This window comes from Bidens hawaiensis, unplaced genomic scaffold, assembly GCF_021521415.1.
Source record: "Bidens hawaiensis isolate Kalapana, Puna unplaced genomic scaffold, B.hawaiensis_p1.1 tig00001960_1, whole genome shotgun sequence".
NCBI lineage: Eukaryota > Viridiplantae > Streptophyta > Magnoliopsida > Asterales > Asteraceae > Bidens > Bidens hawaiensis.
The window spans coordinates 1,460,872-1,481,046 of NW_027491108.1; the positions used below are offsets into that span (position 1 = coordinate 1,460,872).

Here is a 20,175-nt window from a genome sequence, read left to right on the forward strand (position 1 = left end):
TCCAAACATTTTTCTGTGAAATGTGTGGGCGTTCGCTTCGATTCCTAACGTATCGTAATCAAAATACCCAAAATCCTTACCGCTTATAAACAAAAACTGGTGTATGGAGAAGGATAAGGAGCAGGAACATATAAAGTCGTTTTATAAATGAAAGTTAATCCCATAAAAAATGTGATGTGAAATATAAGTAAACTTAAGGAAACTGAAATAAAAGACCTCAGCTGGATTCAAAACTCACCCGAAAACGCCAAGATTGCGTTTTATAGAACCAATAAATTTATTGTTAATATAGAATCAATAAATCGAGAAATAAAATTGCATACCTTGTCAAACTGATTAAACGTTGAAGAATGATGTTAATGGTTGCGGATAAATGGATCTATTAATCAAAATTAAAGATTTATTGAGATTAGGTGTTTAATGTTAGTATATAAAAAAATTAGCTAATTATTTTGTGAAAACTTACAAGTAGCATTTCTTCATCATCTTATCCATCTTCCTCCTTTGCAAATAGAACAAACCAACACCAGATCTAGATGCATTACCAATGAAACCTTCACCTCACTCTAACTCAATTTAAGCTTAAAAACAAAATAAATTGCATCACCTAATTCCTTTCTAGAAAAAAATTAATATAAAAAACATTTGTCATCTACTTTAGTCTCATTGAATTGAGCTATAGCCAATTGTCGTTTGCCAATACAATTGTATGATATGGCTGATGAAAATCCATTGATTTATTATATAGGTAGATAATTTTGAAGAAATGATATGTTTTCTTATTTTATATCTAATTATTTTTAATAAATAAAATCGATAAGCATATACATACGCTTCATACTCAGTAGAGTAAAGTGTCATTTTCGTCCTTGTGGTTTGGCAAATAATGCGAATTTAGTCAAAAAAGTTTATTTTTTGCATATGGACCCTCCACGTTTCCCAATTATTGTCAATTACATCGAAATCACTAACTTCGTTAAATTGAATCGTTAACTCAGGGATGGACATGTCTTTTCACTCTTTCTTTATTACATAAGTACAGTGCCAAAATCGTCCATGAAATTTGGTCACATTTGCTAATTTCGTCCAAAAATATTTTTTTTCGCAATTAGACCCTCGATGTTTCCCAACTGTTGCCAATTTTGTCCAATTTGTTAACTCGGACTAAATTTAACGTTAACTCAGGGGTGTTACTATCCTTTTACATATTTGTTTACATTGTTATTATTATTACGTTGAGCTAAACCCCTTATATGACTAAAAATAAAGAAAAATAAACAAACGGATAATATATTGGATTCAAACATAGGAATCGTGAAATGTTATATATGTTAGCGATGAGCAAAATTGGTACCGGTACCGATTTGGTGCCGTCAGTACCAAGGTTTTGAGTTTTCGGGACCTGTACGGTACCAGTATTTCCTGAATTTTACCTCAAATACCAGTACCAAACATTTGCGATTTTCAGGATCGGGATTTTCGGTACTGGTACCGGTCGGTACCGGTATGGTACCGAGCTCATCCCTAATATATGTCATCAAACAAACACATAATAAAAATAATGTAAACAAACATGTAAAATGACAGTAACACCCATAAGTTAACGTTGAATTTAGACCTAGTTAACAATTTGGACGAAATTGGAAACGGTTGGGAAAAATCAAGGGTCTACTTATGAAAAAAAAATTATTTTTTGATGAAATTCGCAAATATGACCAAACCTCAGGGACGATTTTGGTACTTTACTCATATAATAAAGAAATAGTGAAAAGACATGTCTACCCCTGACTTAACGATTAAATTTAACGAGGTAGTGATTTGGATATAATTGGCAAGAATTGAGAAACGTGGAGGGTCCATATGCAAAAAATTAAACCTTTTTGAACTAAATTCGCATTATTTGCCAAAACACAAGAACGAAAATGACACTTTACTCTACCAAGTATATATAATTAAAGTTTGATATATGTTAGTGAAAAATAATGAGTATGCATAATTTTAGAGGAGATATATATAATTATATATCAAGGCCGGTTAGGTTTTCCACCCCAAATGGTGATGTGTTTGTAAACCACCCATGTGGGTTCATGCCTAAATGCACATGTAAAACCACATATTCATGCCTGCCGCTTTACCATTAATCATTAACGGCTTTTAATTCTATGTTTATTTATTCCTGTCACGTTTCGTATTTTAATGTTTTATTTTTCTAAATTTTCTTTTATTAATTTTAAAGGGAAAACAATGTTTTGAAAAAAGAATCCAAGATTTGTTGGTTCAACAGGTTGGTCTGGTCTGGCCGGCCAACAACAGGAAGAGGCAACCAACTAACCAAGTTCGTTTTCCGTTGGTTATTTCACGGTTTTTAACAAGTTCAGTTAAAATCAAGATTTTTAATATACAACTATATATTTACTCATGAGGAAACCTATATCTCAAATGGTTTAAGTTTTTGCTGGCTGGATCGACATGTTTGGCCTGATTTCTTAGGGGGCTAAATGAGCCAAGCATCTAATGAGCTGCTAGCAGTTGGCTTGTTAAAAGCTTCAAACGAGCCGAGCTTAAACATGCTCGCTCCTAAATTAGAGCTCATCAAATAAATGAGCTCAAGCCCAAACAATCCTATTATTTATATAAATACAGCAGTTTTGTCTCTATTATAAATATAAATTACATGTTTAAAACTAGCTATAAGTGTATATAAATAGAAGTAATAAATATTCAATAAAATAAACAAGCCGATCTGGAACTTGAAAATTTATCGAGCTGGTCTTGAGCTTGGGTTTCACTCATTTATATCTGTATAGATTTCGCATCACGGGAGGAAGTGTGAATTGGTAACAAAACTTAAAATGGCCGCAGAAAGTAGTTTGTGTATGAAGATGGACAATGTGTCATTTGGACTAATCAGGAAGAAATGTATATTTCGTTCTCTCTTAATTCTCTTGTAGTGTTGGAAACGATTTTTAAGTAGCTTATAAATCAAGCAAATTACCCCAATTTCGCCCATGCATATGTCATTTTGACGTTGCAAAAACCACTACCGGCCTTGTCTATTGTCTAGCATTAATAATTTAATAGCATGCCTTAAAATGTACTATTATGCCAATTGCCAAGTAAAGAAGTCGGCCCAGTATATATCAATCGGCCCAATAGACTTTAATGACATGGATCCTCTAATATTATGTTTTTGGGGTTTTGTGCTTAGCCTTCCTATTTTCTCATGCTTCATATTTGAAGTTTAAAATAATCTAATATTTTAAATTTCTAATTAAGCACTAACCCTTCCTTTCCCACCAAGTTCACTCTTTACCTAATCTACCTTTGAAAAGGTCAAAAAGTCATAACCCCCTAAAGAGGGGTTGTATGAAGGTAACTGTTTGTCCCATCAATCATTTTGTCTTGTATCTATAAAAACAACATGTGCATCTGCAGTCGTGGTACATGAATGTTTAGATCTGATATACGGGCATATAGTTATGATATACAAACGTATAGTTGTTAAATGCCTCTTGCATGTGAGCGAATAGCCCTAGTATGCGGATCTATAGCCGTGTTATACAGACCTAGGGTCGTCGAGTCAATCAATGACTGCAAATCAGAGGAAACTAGTGTGCTCGTTGAGGTAATCAAAAAATGGCTGAACTGAAATTTCCAATTTGATCATAGCACATACGTTTAACTTTTATATATTATTTATTAATAAGATGTTTAAATATATTATGTTTTATAGGAAAAAAAGGGTTAAGTGGAAAGATGGATGTTGGATGTCTTATCTTAATCTTAATCTTAAATCTTAAATCTTATCTTAAATCTTAAAATACTAATAAAAGAAAATGTTAAACTTAGGTGTCAAGCCCATATTCCAACTAATTCCTAATCTCTCATCTCATTCATTCTAGCTATTCATGGGTCATGGGTCAAACCATTTTGTCAAATGGGTCATAACATAGTATGGATTATATTCATTATTGAATCAAGTGTCATTTTCATACTTAAGATTTGACCAACTACACAACTGCAAATCAACACCTGGTGTTTTCAAAATCATGCTATTTTAGTACTTTTCGTTAACTCTGTTTGTGTTTTCTATTAAGTCTACATTAAATTAATTCACAAGTATTTTGAGAATCACAACTGAAATAACAAACTTTATTCATCTTTATCATTTGACAAAACCCTGTAATACACGGGTTCAAAAGCTAGTAAAATATAAATGGAAAGAAAGTGAAATAAGAGTCAGAGCTAACGAGGACGATTGAAAGGGTGTAGTCTTTATCCCTCCATGGTCTCCAAAGGACGTATATATCCAAATTGTTTGATTTTAGTATATAAGTTTAGTCGTTTGTGGTAAATATTGGACTGACATGCCGTAGGTTTATCCAAAACAAATGATTCCAAAGACAGTGGAGGAACATAACTGAACCTACAAGTGCCCAACACCCTGGAGCGTTCACCCGCAGCACTTTATACATAACCATGGTTAACTTCATATATCATTTAAAATTTTTATATAATTAAATTAAAGTATTCAATGTAATATTTATTTAGCATGATATGTTGCAAACTTGCAATAACTCAAAGCTTCTATCTTTCCTCTCGAAAAAATATCCGAAACTAGCTTTTGAACCCGCGTAATATCAAATGATAAAGATAAATAAGGTTTGTTATTTCAGTTGTGATTCTCAAAATACTTGTGAATAAATTTAATGTAGACTTAATAGAAAACTCAAACTGAGTTAACGAAAAGTACTAAAATAGCATGATTTTGGAAACACCAGGTGTTGATTTACAAAAAGTACTAAAGTTGTGTAGTTAACTCTGATTCAATAATGAATATAATCCATACTATGTTATGACGCATTTGACAAAATGGTTTGACCCATGACCCATGAATAGCTAGAATGAAAGAGATGAGAGATTAGGAATTAGTTGAAATGTGGGCCTGACACCTAAGTTTAACATTTTCTTTTATTAGTATTTTAATATTAAGATTAAGATAAGATTTAAGATATCTAAAATTTATTCAAAATATTTTAAATTTCTAATAAATGTTCATTCTATAATAAAATTTTAAAAGGCATCTAGGTTATTTAGGATAATCTGAATATCCGAAAAATTTCAAAATCATTATTTGAATTCAATTCTAAAAATTCGGATATCCGACCTTTTCAGATAATTCATATTAGATTTTTGGATAATTCGTCTAGACATTTGGATTCGGATTTTTTAAACACGCCCTCCTCTATATATATAACATGTACACCTCCAAACCAAACTCCCTCAGTTCACACCTATGTGCGATTGTTACATGGTCAAAAGAGATCAACTTGTACCGAGTCATCATGAGTTGTAATGGCTGCAAAGTTCTTTGGAAGGGCTGCAACGAAAGTTGCATTCTCAGGCAAAGCCTCACTGCCATAGAAACACCACAAGGTCAGGCCAACGCCACCGTGTTTGTAGCCAAATTCTTTGGCCGTGCTGCCCTTATGTCTCTCCTTTCCGCTGTCCCTGACCACCAACGACCTGGTAACTATATTGTATCCTATCTTATATTTTAAAAATGAGGTCTTTGCTTCATAATATTGAAACCTATAATAATTTGAGTTCCAGTACTAAACCCCTAGTAATAATAATACTATAGGTTCCAATGCATAATTAATTGTTGAGATTCGAAAATTTAGCTAGCCTATAAATTATAAATAACATGACTTATTACATAGATTAATTTGATTGTATGTTTGCCTGTTCAGCTTTGTTTGAATCTCTATTGTTGGAAGCGTGTGGGCGGACGGTGAATCCGGTGAATGGTGCGGTGGGACTGCTGTCGACGGGAAAGTGGCACGTGTGTCAATCAGCAGCTGAGACGGTACTCCGAGGTGGAACCATACACGCAATGCCAGAACCGTTTTCAGTCAGACAGACCCCAGTTGGAGATGAAAGTAGAAAGCAGTGGATGGCGATGGACTCGTCGGATGTGTCGGAAACGACTACGAGGGAAAGTGTTTGTAGTGAAACAAAGCTTCTGAATCTCTTTGTTTAAGAGTAATTAGTTGGAATTTATATTTAAGAAAAAACATGTGATGTATATAACTAACTGTATATGCCGTTTAGATTTGTATTAAGTTTCATTTGAATTAATAGAGCATTTCATTAATTACAAAAACAATGAGCACATATATAGTTTTGTAACTTTGTGTGTAGGATGGAATATAACATAAGACATCCACGAGACCACTACTATTTCATTAGTTAAAGAAATAACCGAAGCTATGCAGTTAATTTGGTTTCGGGGTTGGGCTAGAGGTGTTCAAAAAAACCGGTTACGGAACCGGTTTGGGCGGTTAACCGGAAAACCGGTTTTTTAAAAACCGGTTTTTTTAAAAACCGGTTTGACCGGTTTACGTAACCGGTTTACGTATCGGTTATACTTTTTGGAGCCAAAACCGGTTTTATAACCGGTTATAAAAAAAACCGGTTTTTTTTAATAACCGGTTATTAAAAAACCGGTTAACCGGTTTTTAAAATAACCGGTTTATAGCCGTTATAAAAAAACCGGTTAACCGGTTTTTTAATAACCGGTTAACCGGTTAAACCGGTTTTCGAACGTTACCAAACGGCTTTATAGCCGTTTTTTTTTTTTTTGCCCGTTTTTTTAGCCGTTTTTTTGGTTTTTTTACCCCCACAAACATCTATATATAGTTTAGGTTGGGTATTGGTTAGATCACACTTGATTATACAACTCCAAAAGCTCTAAACGTTTATTTCATACGCGATTATAACTCCAAACGCTCTTCTTTCGTAGTCGTTTATTTCATACTCGAGTATACCACTCTTAATTCGTAGTCGATTATCATGGCCTCCCAAAGTGCTGCTTCATCGGTCAACATGGGTGCCTCGAACACGGGAGAAACCGTCGTTCGGGTCATCCCCACGAAACGAAACCAAGATATTTGGCAACATTTCGACCTATGCGAAATGTCTAACGGAACCCAAAAAGCTAGATGCAAACATTGTTTGAAGTTTTATAACAAAGAAGCAAACTCCAGTTTAAGAGCTCATGTAGAAAGGCCCTCTTGCAAGGTCTTGAAGGACGAATCCGGAAGTAGTTCGCAGCCGGAGATGACGAATCAAGGAACGGTGTTTACGTACGACCTTGAAGCGGTACGTCAACAGTTTGGCAACTTTGTGATTCAACAATCACTTCCTTTCAACCACTTCGACAACCCTCAATTCACGGAGATGATGCAAAAGTATGTTCAACCACGCTACCAACACGTAAGTCGTTCGACCCTTAGAAGAGATATGCTTAAAGCATGGAAAAACGCTAAATCCGAACTAATTTCATACTTTTCAAACTTACAAACTGGTGTGAACTTAACAACGGATGTGTGGTCGGTACCTAATGGTTCGCCCGACTCATACATTTGTGTGACGGCTCATTGGGTTGACCCCCGGTCGTGGCAAATGATGAAACGAACCGTTGCGTTTCAATTGTTTGATTACCCGCACACGGGTAGAAATATTTTTAAACTCTTGGATAAAGTCATTCGACAATACAAGATTGAAGATAAAATCTTTTCAATATCGTTTGATAACGCGTCCAACAATACGGCCGCGGTTGGCCATTTAAAATTAAAGTATAAACCTATTTGTGATGGAGCGTTTTTTCATAGCCGATGCATTGCACATATTATCAACTTGGCCGTGCAAGATGGGTTAAACGTGATCGAAACGCAAAGAAACAATTTTAAAAGAATGTTACGAGATGTTTTTAGCAACAATAAAACATTTTCAAGATACAAAAAATTTTGTGATGAAGCTAATTGTCAATGGTTGGGGCCCAATTGGGATTGTCCAACAAGATGGAACTCGACTTGTGATATGTTTGAGAAAGCCATCCAACAAAAAGAATCACTAGTTGCGTTTCATCAAATAATGTCAAGTAGGGGTAAATGTGCACCGTACGATCCTAGAAACTGGTTATTGATTGAGATCGTTACGGAGGTTCTTCAAATTTTTAAATCTTGCACAACTAGTTTATCCGGGGTTTACTATCCAACAAGTCCCATTGCTTTACCAAAAATTGCTGTCATGTGCACAAAGTTGACTGAAATTCATTGTAGGGGTGCACCTTATTTTGATATGGGTGCAAAAATGAAAGAAAAATTTATAAAATATTTTCAACAACTACCCGCTGTTTTGACCTGTGCGGCTGCGTTAAACCCTTGCATCAATGTTGGTGGTGTTGAAGCTTTAATAGAAAAAATTTGTGATGAGCTAGGGTTAAACGACGATCAAAACCCCTATTATAGCCAAACTTTAAAGAATGATTTCAACACCACATTGGCAAACATGTATGATGTTTACCTTACAAAACACGGGTCGTCTTCCCAAATTCATGACTCGTTAAGAGCTGTTGCCCAATCCCAATCCCAAACCGACCTTGAAATGGGGATGTACTACATGATTTGGGAAGACGCCGGTAAACGTCAAAGGGTAAACACCCCAAGCAGTGAACTTGGAAGGTATGGTGGTACCAACTTTGTGAAACACATGACTCCGGATGAATTTAGAAGTCTTGATTTGCTGGCTTGGTGGAGAGGTAAGGAGGATGAGTTTCCGATCCTCGCCGCCATGGCCAAAGATTTACTAACGGTCCAAGCTTCCACGGTAGCTTCGGAGTCTGCTTTTTCTGTTTCTGGCAGGGTTATATCGATTAGGAGGACTCGACTCACTCCAGCAGCTGTAGAGATGTCGATTTGCTACAAGGATTACTTGGACTCTTTAGACAGGGCACAACATCAACGCTCACTCGAGGGGGAAATGGACTATGAGGCGGCCTTGTATGAAGACGAGGTCAATCAAGGACACATTCAACCAATGACCGATGAAGAAGCCGCGTACGACGATTACCTAAGGAATAGCTCGGGATCGGGTAGCGAAGAAAATGAGTAACAAACATCAACTTGTTAATGTAATCGTGTCTAAGCATTCTTTAATGTTTGTATTTTTGAGTTACGAATATGCGATAACGATTTAATGTTTGTATTTTTAATGTAAAAGCTATAAATGAAAGTTATGTGTTTTTAATCTTCCAAGCAAAGAATGCTAACAACGAAACCCTAAACCCTAAACCCTAAAGAAAAGAAAAAAAAAAAAAAAAAAAAAAAAAAAAAAAAAAAAAAAAACCGGTTAACCGGTTAGACCGGTTATTAAAAACCGGTTATAAAAAACCGGTTTAATAACCGGTTCTAACCGGTTTTTAAACCGGTCCAAACCGGTTTGGCCGGTTTGAGTTTTCAGCAATAAAAACCGGTTAATAACCGGTCCGGTTATTAACCGAACCGGTTTTTTTCTGGACAAAAAAAACCGGTCCGGTTAATAACCGAACCGGTTTTTTCAAAAAAACCGATTTGTGCACCTCTAGGTTGGGCCATAAAATCTAATTGACCTTTGCATCCACCCAGGAGGCAACTTAGGATTCAAATGTGGGCCCAAGTTGTCTGTACCTCTTCTTAAGTGAGCGTACTTTATTATATATTGGGCTAAAAAACTACATCGCATTAAAGCCCATCCAGACAAATTACAACTCCGATTTTTACAATTTGGACCACAATGGCCGGGAGAAACAGTCACTCTCAACTCAGCTTGCATCATATGTATATAAATTTATGAATATTTATGAATTATTTTTATTTAATTCCCAATGGCTATATTTCCAAAAGAAAAAAAAAAACATTATATATATACAAGAAAAGATGTTTAATCATTTGGAAAACCTTGTCATGCAAGATTGGATGTCAAGAGAACCTTCGGACTTCAGTATCCTCCAAGCTAGATAGGGAATTATACGAGACCCAACAAAAACTTGGAGCTTGACTTATAATAAGTGATTAAGCGGCATAACGTATGCATGCATTATGTTAATTAATAAGATTGCATATAATAAAAATCATGTGATGTCTTATTGGTTGGTTGATGATGGTAACAAGGAAAATCCATCAATTTACAAACATGGAGCCCCAACCATGATTTCAACCAACTATAGAGGTTTAATGTTTACTAGACGGTGAAACTTATCAAGTCTCTTCATAACTAATTATATTTATGTTTTATAATTGAATAAATTATTTCATTTTTATTGTGTTCTTTTTAATTGTGTAACTTTTGTTATTTATTTCTAAAAGATATGTTTTTTTTTAATTTTAATATATAGTTTATTTGAAATAATAAAAAGTTAAAAAGCCGTTTAGCATTAAAAGAATTTTATCATAAAAATGATGATAATACGAAAAATATTAGAATATGTTAACAAAAATTTTATGGTTGCAAAAGAAATTAGTGTTTTTAACCCTTTGGATGGGAGATGACCGAAGATATCTATTTTATTTACTTATTACTATAACATTTTCTATTCATAATATACATACGTCCACAACTCACAACTATTCCGATTTTTTTTTCAAACTAGTACGTTTTACCAAAAGAAAGTGGGTTTTCGGTGTTGACATGAGTGTTAATAGGTTTTAGGTGTTCCTCTATCTGAGATGGAGGAACTGATCTAATGGCACGCCAAGTCAACGATGGAGTGTAAGTTGAAGATGACTGGATTCGTCATCTGAGATGGAGGGATCCAAGATGCATCATTTGCGCTTGCGCCACATGCCAGCTTAACAGGACATCCTCCATCCGAGATGGAGGGATCAAACTCCATATTTTCATTTTCAGCAAGCGTACGTATAACAAAAAAAAAACATATTAGATGCCATAGAAGTTAACTTGAAAATGAGTGAACCCTTCATATGAGATGGAAGGATTGAAGTCCATGTTTATGACATAGTAACAAGATAAAGATGATGATGTTCTTCAAACGGTTCTTTGCTTGAAGTACGGTACCTTCAAATTATAGCTTGTTTTTAGAACGCAAAAGTCTAGGAATAATGGCTACAGCACGATCGCATATGGGCTGGTCTATCCAACCTAGAAAGTTTTGACGTGTGGGACCCTGTAAAGCATATTAAATTTTAAAAAATGGCAAATGAATTAACAATGAAAATTAAGGTTCTTACAAAGCGTGGACATGAATAGAATCAACGTCCAAGATTGCGATTGGTCCAGGATGTGCAAACAACAACATACTGACCACAAATACAAATCGCCATTAAGAATTTATGATGTAAGGTTGTATACCATCAATTGAAAACTTAGACATATGTATGTCATAAAAGCTCACACTTATAGAATCTCTCGTCACTGTTCTTCAAAATAGTGTGTACGCCATGTGACCAAGACCACACCTGTGAGTGTGCCAAATTGAAATTTTGGAGTTCAATCCCACCATCTCATATGAAGGGTTTCACTCATTTTCAAGTTACCCTGTGACATTTCATATGTTTTTTTTATTATACATGTGCTTGCTAAAAATGAAAATATGGAGTTCAATCCCTCCAACTCAGGTGAAGGATTTCATGTTAAGTTGCCAAGAGATAGAAGGGAGGAATCTTGGATCCCTCCATCTCAGATGGCGGACCCAGTCATCTCCAACTTGCACGTCACCGCTGACTTGGCGTGCCATTAGATTAGTTCCATCTTAGATAAAGGAACACCTAAAACCCATTAACACTCTTATCAGACACCTAGAACCCACCTTCTTTTGATAAAACCTACTAATTTGAAAAAAAAAATCCAACTATTCCACTGCAGGTGCACTAGTGCAGATTGGTACAACTGCACCATTCCTACTTGTGTGTAGGGAGCACATATCTAAGGTTTTAGATACAAGAGGATCTAAAAAAATCATAAATTAAGATATATGAATGTTTATATATACATATTGCATACAGTTGGTTACATTTGTTAAAAGACGAAATACAACAAGCAACTCCCGCCAAAAGAAGAAAAACCAAACCACAAAGGGGAAAGCGGGAGATCAGCAAGTTATTAGTTATTACCGATAATTTTGATGGAATGTTAACGATTTTTCATCAGCAGCATCGACTCGTTTGTAACATATGTGTTCTCAAACTACAATCCTTTACCTGCGAAGGGTATTACTGTAATTAGACAAAGTAATGGATAATCATGAGAACCAAACTCATTCACATCATACACCAGATTCACATATATTTAACTTCTTATTTGATCCTAATTCTCTAAATGATTAATGCCAAACAGCAATGCGCTCCTGCAAACGTGCTACATCAAGTGGGCCTTACATATTCTAAGCTAAATATTTTTAACTATTTATGATTTCAAATCATCACCTATAATTAATACTTTTATAAATTTACCTTGAGGGCGGATAAAACGGATAAGAAATCTTTGCAAACCCTAAGCAAAGCACCCTCTTTTCCAGACACTTTTACAATTTTGGTCACCAATAAATTCACTTCTTCAACCTGAAAATCCACATCATGTGTTTATGTCCACCTGCTGCTACTTGGTTTGAATACGACTCCTCTAAAAATAACATTTTATTTATAACTTTGAATTGCAGTTGTAGAAAAGGTATAAGTGAAACACAAAACCTGTAAACAAAGAGAGTTCATTAATGAAGATGAACCCATTGCCTGCATCACATCCAGTGCTGAATTTATGGCATCTTTCATGCTTTGAAGGTCAACCTAGCAAGATCATCATCAATTCATCATCATATAGTATTGATCTTTTGAGATCTTGATAAACAACATCATAAAGTTCTGATCTTGTCGCTACTTGAAAAACACCAAATAACAAAGTTTTGGTCTTTGAGTTCTTGAAAAATCCCATAAAGTTTCAATATTTTTGGGTTTTTGAAATCTTTTGAGTTATTGAAAACACCATCATCAAGTTTTAATCTTTGAGATCTTAAAAAACTATCGTACAGTTTTGATCTTTTGATTTCTTATAAGTTGAAACTTTTTAGTTATTGAAAAATGTACAATCAAAGTTTTGATCTTTTGAGTAGTTGAAAAACACCGCCATAAGTTTTGATCTTTGAGTTCTTGAAAACTCCATCATATAGACTTGATCTTTTGAGTTCTTGAAAAATGTTTTATCAAGTTTTGATCTTTTGAGTTCTTGAAAAACATCGTCATCAAGTTTTGAATTCTAAATTCTCAAATCATTTTCATTGTTACTGTTCCGGCTGTTAAAATAAGGTCCGCTTGTCTAGGGCTCGATCTTGGTACTAGTCCATAACGATCAAAGTCGAATCGTGAGCCTATTAGTGAAGCAAATTCAATGAAGCAACAACTGGTACCATAGAGAAGCGGCCATAAACTAGAGAGTCTTGACCAATTTGAAAGATCATTTAATGTAGTTGAAATAACTGAATTTTGGGTTGTTCGATGAAATAAGGGAAATATATGTAATGATTACATAGAGTAGAAAAGGCACATACTGTTGCTCCTGCAGCAACAGGAAGACGAAGGGTGCTAGCCTTCAAAGCTTCAATGGCTCCAAGCCATGAAATCGAATGGTTTTTGTCTAAATAACCCCAATCTTCGAGAAAACCCATCTACATTTATTCAACGAAACAATTGCTAAAAATATACACTCTAAATTCATTTAATAATCCATGCTAAATTTATTTAAATTTCATGACAACAACAAACACTTTCTGAAAACAGCATAACTTTTGGGTATTTAGTATTTATGCATTTTGTTAACACTTGCATTTAGCCATTTACCAGAGCATGTTTATGATTAAACCTAAACGCATTGCATCAGATACAATACACGAATAAACTTACTTGTGCCTTAAGAAGCGATGCTAATTTCAGCTTTTGCCTCAAAAGTTGCAATCTATGTCTTTTTCTCGTCACCGAATCACGCAAACCCGAGATAGTAATCCACGCATTCCATAGATTTTCCTAAACAACATAAAACTGACTTCAAAAACAAACATCAATACATCCAAAAAAACCATTTTAAAACCAAAATAATATATCTTCTTAAAACGATCATACCTCAACGCCAAGTTTTTGCTTCAATACTATATCTTCATTCCTAGCATTCACAAAACGCCACTGCAATAGCCGATTATACAAAAGCCTCAAAACATGTGCATCAAGAAACAGATTTTGACTCACTTTTCCTCTTCTAACATCAACCGCAAAACTAAGTACCGATGGCATCTCACTAACATTATTGTCAATTCCAGAAACCGAACGTCTACGAGGACTAATCATTCTCTTCGGTGATGGTGTCATCACAATCTTATTTGGTGACGACGGTCTTATTCGATTCGGTGAAGCCGTTGTTCTTGCTGACGATAAAGGATTATTATCACTCGAGAATCTTTTCGAATTCAAATTTTTTGAAAGCGGTGAGCTTTGATCCTGCAACCTCCTCGTTCTACTATTAGTGTCTTGCCAAAACTTTGGTGACACAGTAATCCCACTATGCCCGACTCGTAAACGGGTCGGCCCGTTTTCTTGAACACCTGAAGTGCTACCAGAAGACACACTATCCGTATCCGAATACGAATCTTTAACCGAATTCCCATCTGGGTTATGTTTATAAGGGTTTAAAACATAAACCGACTCCCTAATTACCCCATTTGAACAATCTAAAGTGGAAGTCTTGGATAAAACGGTGGCGTTTGGTTGTCGGGTTCTACCGGGCCAGCGGTGGTGATCCATGGGTTTAGCATTCTCAACATGATCACCATTTCGAATAAAGGCAGGTGATTGATGATGGGTGATTTTGGTTTTAGTGATTGGTAGAGAAAAGGATGCACCTTGAAAAGAAACCGATACACTTCTTGTCGACGTGGCACCGGCACCGCCGTCCGGTGGCCGGCGGTCGACGGAAAGTGACCGTTTTACTGCCGGAGTAGTCGAGTTTCTTGAAATTAAAGGAGATGGGGACCTTCTGGAAGGTGTTACTGTGCGTAATGAATTTGAATTGGAAGAAATTGAAGGTGAAGGAGACAAGTATCTTGATTTGGGTCTGATTGCGGTGATATGCTTATCGGACGGCGACAATGTTTGGTTTCTGGTTGTTGTTGCTTCAGAAACCATCATTGACGGACACATACATATAATTGAATTGAATTTACTAACAAACTGACCTCAACCTCACATTGTCGAATTAAACCATGAAAACACCAAGCTGAGTTCCCGCAGTCAGGATGGAAGTCTACAACACTGATAATGCTTTATGAAGAATCAGTTAACCTAACTATTAAATTGTTATTTTTAAGCGGTTGTTTTCTAAGCCGGGTGAAGAGGTAGGTCCCAGCAGAGCCCAGTTGGACCCGCAAGACTCACCTTAAACAGGGACGTCTGCGCAGAGACCAACTGGATCCGCAAGACCAACCATGCTCAGAGACGTGACGTCCTTACGCGCAGTACGCAAGCTGGTCCCGCAGGAAAAGCCTCCCAATGGTGAAGGATTCCGCCTGTCCCCGCAGCCTCGGATACAAGCCATTAGGGAAGGCCACCCGCGCAGCATGGCTACACGCACAAGGCACTTAGCTCTCGATCATTCAGTGTCACCTGAAGGAATGAGCAAAGCCGGGAGCAATCCCGCACAGAGGCGGGAGGGGGAATACTCCCGCCCAAATAAGCCAGTCTGTATACTGAAGGATCTTTTACTGTACCTGACGAGGTATGGGCGAAAGATCTGATCAGAGATACGACAGCTCACTGATACAGTATGGCGAGCAGCATGCTCCTGTACTGTATCACTATTAGCCGCTGCCTACTCACCAACTACTGTCATACCACGTGCGTAGCCGGCAGTTGGTGGAAAGGGAATAGTATACAGCAGGCCTGGTCACTATCAGCCGCTGCCTACCCACCAACTACCAGCAGGGCACGTGCGTAGGCTACTGTTGATGAACAGGAACACTGTGGCAGCCGGCCATACCTCCTTGGAAACCTACCTTCGGCTATAAATACCCCAAATGGTATGATCATCTCAACACATTACATTATCTTATATCATCATAATATACCTGATATCTGCTCTAGCAATCTCTTAATATACTTTTATATTTAAAGAGCAATCTAGTCTGATTCTCACGCCGGAGGGTGGTCACAAGGAGGAACCCCCCCCCCCCTCTTCTCAGTGACGAGCTCACGGTGTCTGTTTTGCAGGTTATCAGAAGAACCATCTTCCAAGGGTCTAACCCCTCGTGGGAAACAGCTATCCAACCCCCAGGTTACCAGTAATCTGTCAGGGGTTTGGTTAGTGTTTCTTCATTGGCGCCATCCGTGCATAAAGCTAGAATTACATTTTCTCCAGTTTTTTCAAACTTTTACAAAGATGGTTAGAGAAATTCCGGTAACCACAACCCCAGCTACTGGGGGGAATACCGGCAACACAGTTTTTACAAACACTACCCCGGCTACCGAAGCCGGGGCAAGTGAAGTAAATTTTACGAACACTACCCCACTTACCAAAGCTGGGGCAAGTGCAGTAAATGATCACCTACTGGGATCCACCGATATCCAGTTTGAGAAACGATGACTCCCCCGCCAGACTCTCGATGAAGTTAAGGCATGGGCGGAGGCACGACAAAAGGAATTCCAGGCTGAATTGGACGAACGCATGCGTTCCGTCCAACAGGCCGACGAATTCGAATACTTTGACTCGGAGGAATCCGACTCCGACGCGAACCCTCGCCATAGGGCAAAAGGGAAGCGTAAGGAAACGGAATCCCAACCGAAAAGGCATTTTGGACAAGCCTTCAAACCAAAAAGCAAAGTTGGAAATCCACGAGACTTCTCTAAAACGTTCAGACCAAACATTGCAAATGCAGGAACGTCAAAGTTTGCAAGGGACATTGCGGAAGCAATCGCCCCAAAGAGTGCCAAACAGATGCCTAACATAGGCACATATGACGGTATATCTGATCCAGACGATCATTTGAACAGGTTCATAGCAGGGGCAACCGTTAGCAATTGGACGGAACCCACGTGGTGTTACATGTTCCAAATGACGCTTGTTGGGGCTGCTAGAGCTTGGTTTGATCGTCTACCGGTCAACCACATCTACGACTGGGCAGACTTCCAGCAGAAGTTTAGCCAACACTTCAGCCAGCAACGGAAGTATACCGAGGAACAATGGACAATCCTCAAATGCATACGAGAAGAAGATGAATCTCTGCCAAACTTCATTACTCGCTTCAACTCAAAGAAGCTAAGTTTGGGCAGTATCAGCGAAGATCTTGTTCGCGCTGCCTTCATCCAGGGCGCGCATGACCCAGAGCTCATCCGCACCCTAACGGGTAAAGATGGCATGCCATCCACATGGGATGGCATCATGACAGCAGCAAAACGCTATGCGGAAACGGAGAAGCAACTGGGTAAAGATCTCCCGCAGAGCACAAACCTCTACACCCAGAAGACGAGAGAAGACAACGTCCTCACCGCCCGACTAAATAAAAAGCGAAAGCTAGGCATCTGGCAGTCAAGGGTAAACTTTGACACCTCATCCGGCTTGCAACATCGGTTGGGCGGAAGGGATAATGTACAGTCGCACCGGAACTCCAGATGGACGCCACTCACCAAAAGCGTCGCTGAGATATTCGCCACTGAAGAGCTCCCGTGGCCAAAGCCTCCAATAATCCGACATCGTCACGATGCTGATCGGAGCAAGTACTGTGACTTTCACAGGACAAAAGGCCACAACACTGAAGAATGCATAGACGTAAAGGACATGGTCGAAGCATTTGTCAGAGATGGGACGCTCGCGCACCTCGTGGCGCAATAAAGGCTGAGCAGGCGGGTGCGTGTAGAACCCTAGTTGAAAAAAAAAAAAAAAAAAAAAAAAAAAAAAACCAATAAATATTCCAGCTTCAATATTGAGACTACATGCTGCGTAAAGAACGAGATCCCGAACAAGGTGCGTATCGGCTCGATGGCGCTCCCATCCCAACATGGAAGGGAGCTCATTTACACAGTTTGCATGTAAATCAATTCCAATTTGTAAAGGCCAAGAGCCACTTCTAATGGAAATGATTCTCTCTAGAACATCGAAGCTGATGATTTTACATTTATACTTTTCGGAACATTGGTAATGGCATTCACATTATGTGAAGTCGTTGCGTGGGAAGGCGGTTCTACCCGCACAAACCCAATAATGTGAAAAAAAACCTTCACGCAGGTCAGTTGAAGGAGAGGTTCAGCACCCAAAATGAAAGTGCAGGTCTATCCGCACGAATCATAATGGGGAAACTGAACAATAACCTATCAACAACCGCGCGTCGAACGGTTAAACTATGCAACACTGGTGACGACATTCACATTACATGAAGTCGTTGCGTGGGAAGGCGGTCCTACCCGCACGAACCCAAAAACGTGACAAACCTTCACGCAGGTCAGTCATTGGTAAATATTGGCTATCCCACTAAATGAAAGTGCCGGTCTTAACCGCACAAATCGTGAAAGGAAACCAAACCTATTGACATCCGTGCGTTGAACGGTTAATCTGAACTTAAAAAAGGATGAGAAAAACCTACACGCAGGTCAGATATGGGTAAAGTTTTGCCATCCTGCTAAGTGCAAGTGACGGTTCTACCCGCACAATCACGAAAGAGGAAGCAAGACTTCCTGTTATCAACCACGTTCAAAGGTTAACTTATCCTCAAAAGATGAGGAAAACCTACACGCGGGTCAGATATAGGTTTAAAGTTAAGCCATCCTACTAAGTGCAAGTGACGGTCCTATCCGCACAATCACGAAAGAGGAAGCGAAACTTTAATCCATTATCAACCACGTTCAAAGGTTAACTTATCCTAATGCCTTAGAAATTTCGAAGAAAGATAAGGAAAACCTACACGCAGGCCAGATGAAGGTTAAAGTTTAGCCATCCTACCAAGTGCAAGTGACGGTTCTACCCGCACAATCACGAAGGAGGAAGCGAAACTTTAACCCATTATCAACCACGTTCAAAGGTTAACTTATTCTAAACACTTGGAAAATTGCTAATTTAAACTAAGTATGCAAGTCATAAGTTTATAAAGCAAGGAACCCAAAGAAGGAAATAACAATCTTAGCAAAAAGATTCATATTTCAATAATATATTACAAGAATGGCCGGGTAACTACCCGCCTAAAAGAATAAAACTATACAAGTCTATCTTAGCAATGGGAAGGGATCTTCAGGATCAAGCTTCAGGGCCGCCTCCACTTGGACCCGCTCCGTCAGAAGAACGGGGTGGTTCGAGGAACGCTTTGAGGACAGCTAACCCATCATCAGCAGCAGCTACTTCGTCCACCTTCTCCATCACTGGATGCGGGAAGGCGGCATACTGGTTCACTGCTTGGTCATAAATAGTTTCGGTATCCACATTATACAAAGGGAAGTTGGAAGGCGGGACGCCTTTCTCAGCAAACCCTAGACCAAGCAGGAAGCCGGTCCGTTCCCCATCCTCATGAGAAGCGTTGAGGGCTGCGCTCATAGCATCATCGTAAGAGGTCTCTGAAAAGACCCGACGCACAACCTACAAAGAAAATACAAGTATTATAACCTTCTCTTACAAAGAAAAGCGTGAAGACAAAGCTAAACATACCTGAGGCAACGCTTCTCGAAGAAGCCATTGGAGGGCAGCTTGAGCTTCGTTACGGGCGCGTTCGGCTTCGCTCTTGTTGAGGTTGGCAAGTAGCACTTCCTTTGCGGCAGCCTCTTCGACACCCTTAAGCTTCCGCTCGGTGTGGTCAAGCACCCCCCTCTGGTCCAAGATTTCCTGGAGTTTCTTGGCATATTCCATTGCCAAGGCATCATGAGCGCGTTGGAGAGCCTCTAATTTGGCCTTGAGCTCCTCATTCTCCACACGCAAAGGCTCAGCAACGGCTTCAGCCTTGGCAGCCCTCTCGGTTGCGTTTCGCGCAGTCTCTCTGGCCAGCCGAAGCTGTTCATTCACAGCTTGGGCAGCCTTGGAGCGGGCCTCGAGTCGCGCCTGAACTTCAACCTCGAGGGCCTTGAAGGCCTTCTCCTTGTCGGCGGCAGCTGCCGCCAGCTGTTGGTTCTCCTCCCGAAGAGCCCGCGTTTCAGATACTTCCTTTGCGCGAGCTGCTTTTAACTTGTCATTTTCACGACAAAGCAGCTCGACGCGTGGCTGCATCCGGGCCAGGAGAACCCGAAGCTCATTGGTTAGCCTACCCTCCTGGTAGCTAACCATGGCTTCCCCCAACGCACCATGAGGAGCAGCGTGGCGAGCCCAGTCCACGCACTCCACAGG

At 38.7% G+C, this 20,175-nt stretch overlaps 2 protein-coding genes across 2 annotated transcripts; one reads left to right on the plus strand and one right to left on the minus strand.

Moving 5' to 3' along the window:
- The first annotated feature begins 5,345 nt into the window (after positions 1-5,345).
- On the plus strand, positions 5,346-6,043 carry LOC143600530 (LOB domain-containing protein 37-like). Its single transcript, XM_077078194.1, has 2 exons — positions 5,346-5,529; positions 5,754-6,043. The coding sequence occupies exons 1-2, from the start codon at positions 5,346-5,348 to the stop codon at positions 6,041-6,043; spliced, it is 474 nt and encodes a 157-aa protein (XP_076934309.1).
- A 5,808-nt stretch (positions 6,044-11,851) lies between these two features.
- Positions 11,852-15,011, minus strand: LOC143600537 (QWRF motif-containing protein 2-like). Its single transcript, XM_077078201.1, has 6 exons — positions 13,953-15,011; positions 13,737-13,856; positions 13,385-13,501; positions 12,531-12,626; positions 12,294-12,401; positions 11,852-12,041 (listed from the first exon to the last, which is right to left on the minus strand). The coding sequence occupies exons 1-6, from the start codon at positions 15,009-15,011 to the stop codon at positions 11,988-11,990; spliced, it is 1,554 nt and encodes a 517-aa protein (XP_076934316.1). The 3' UTR covers positions 11,852-11,987.
- Between the last annotated feature and the right edge of the window lie 5,164 nt (positions 15,012-20,175).

Coding starts and splice junctions, on each gene's coding strand:
- LOC143600530 (XM_077078194.1), top strand. CDS start 5,346: ATGAGTTGTAATGGCTGCAAAGTTCTTTGGAAGGGCTGCAACGAAAGT. Junction 5,530..5,753: donor CCCTGACCACCAACGACCTG/GTAACTATATTG, acceptor TTGCCTGTTCAG/CTTTGTTTGAATCTCTATTG.
- LOC143600537 (XM_077078201.1), bottom strand. CDS start 15,011: ATGATGGTTTCTGAAGCAACAACAACCAGAAACCAAACATTGTCGCCG. Junction 13,857..13,952: donor AGCAAAAACTTGGCGTTGAG/GTATGATCGTTT, acceptor TATGTTGTTTAG/GAAAATCTATGGAATGCGTG. Junction 13,502..13,736: donor CATCGCTTCTTAAGGCACAA/GTAAGTTTATTC, acceptor GAATAAATGTAG/ATGGGTTTTCTCGAAGATTG.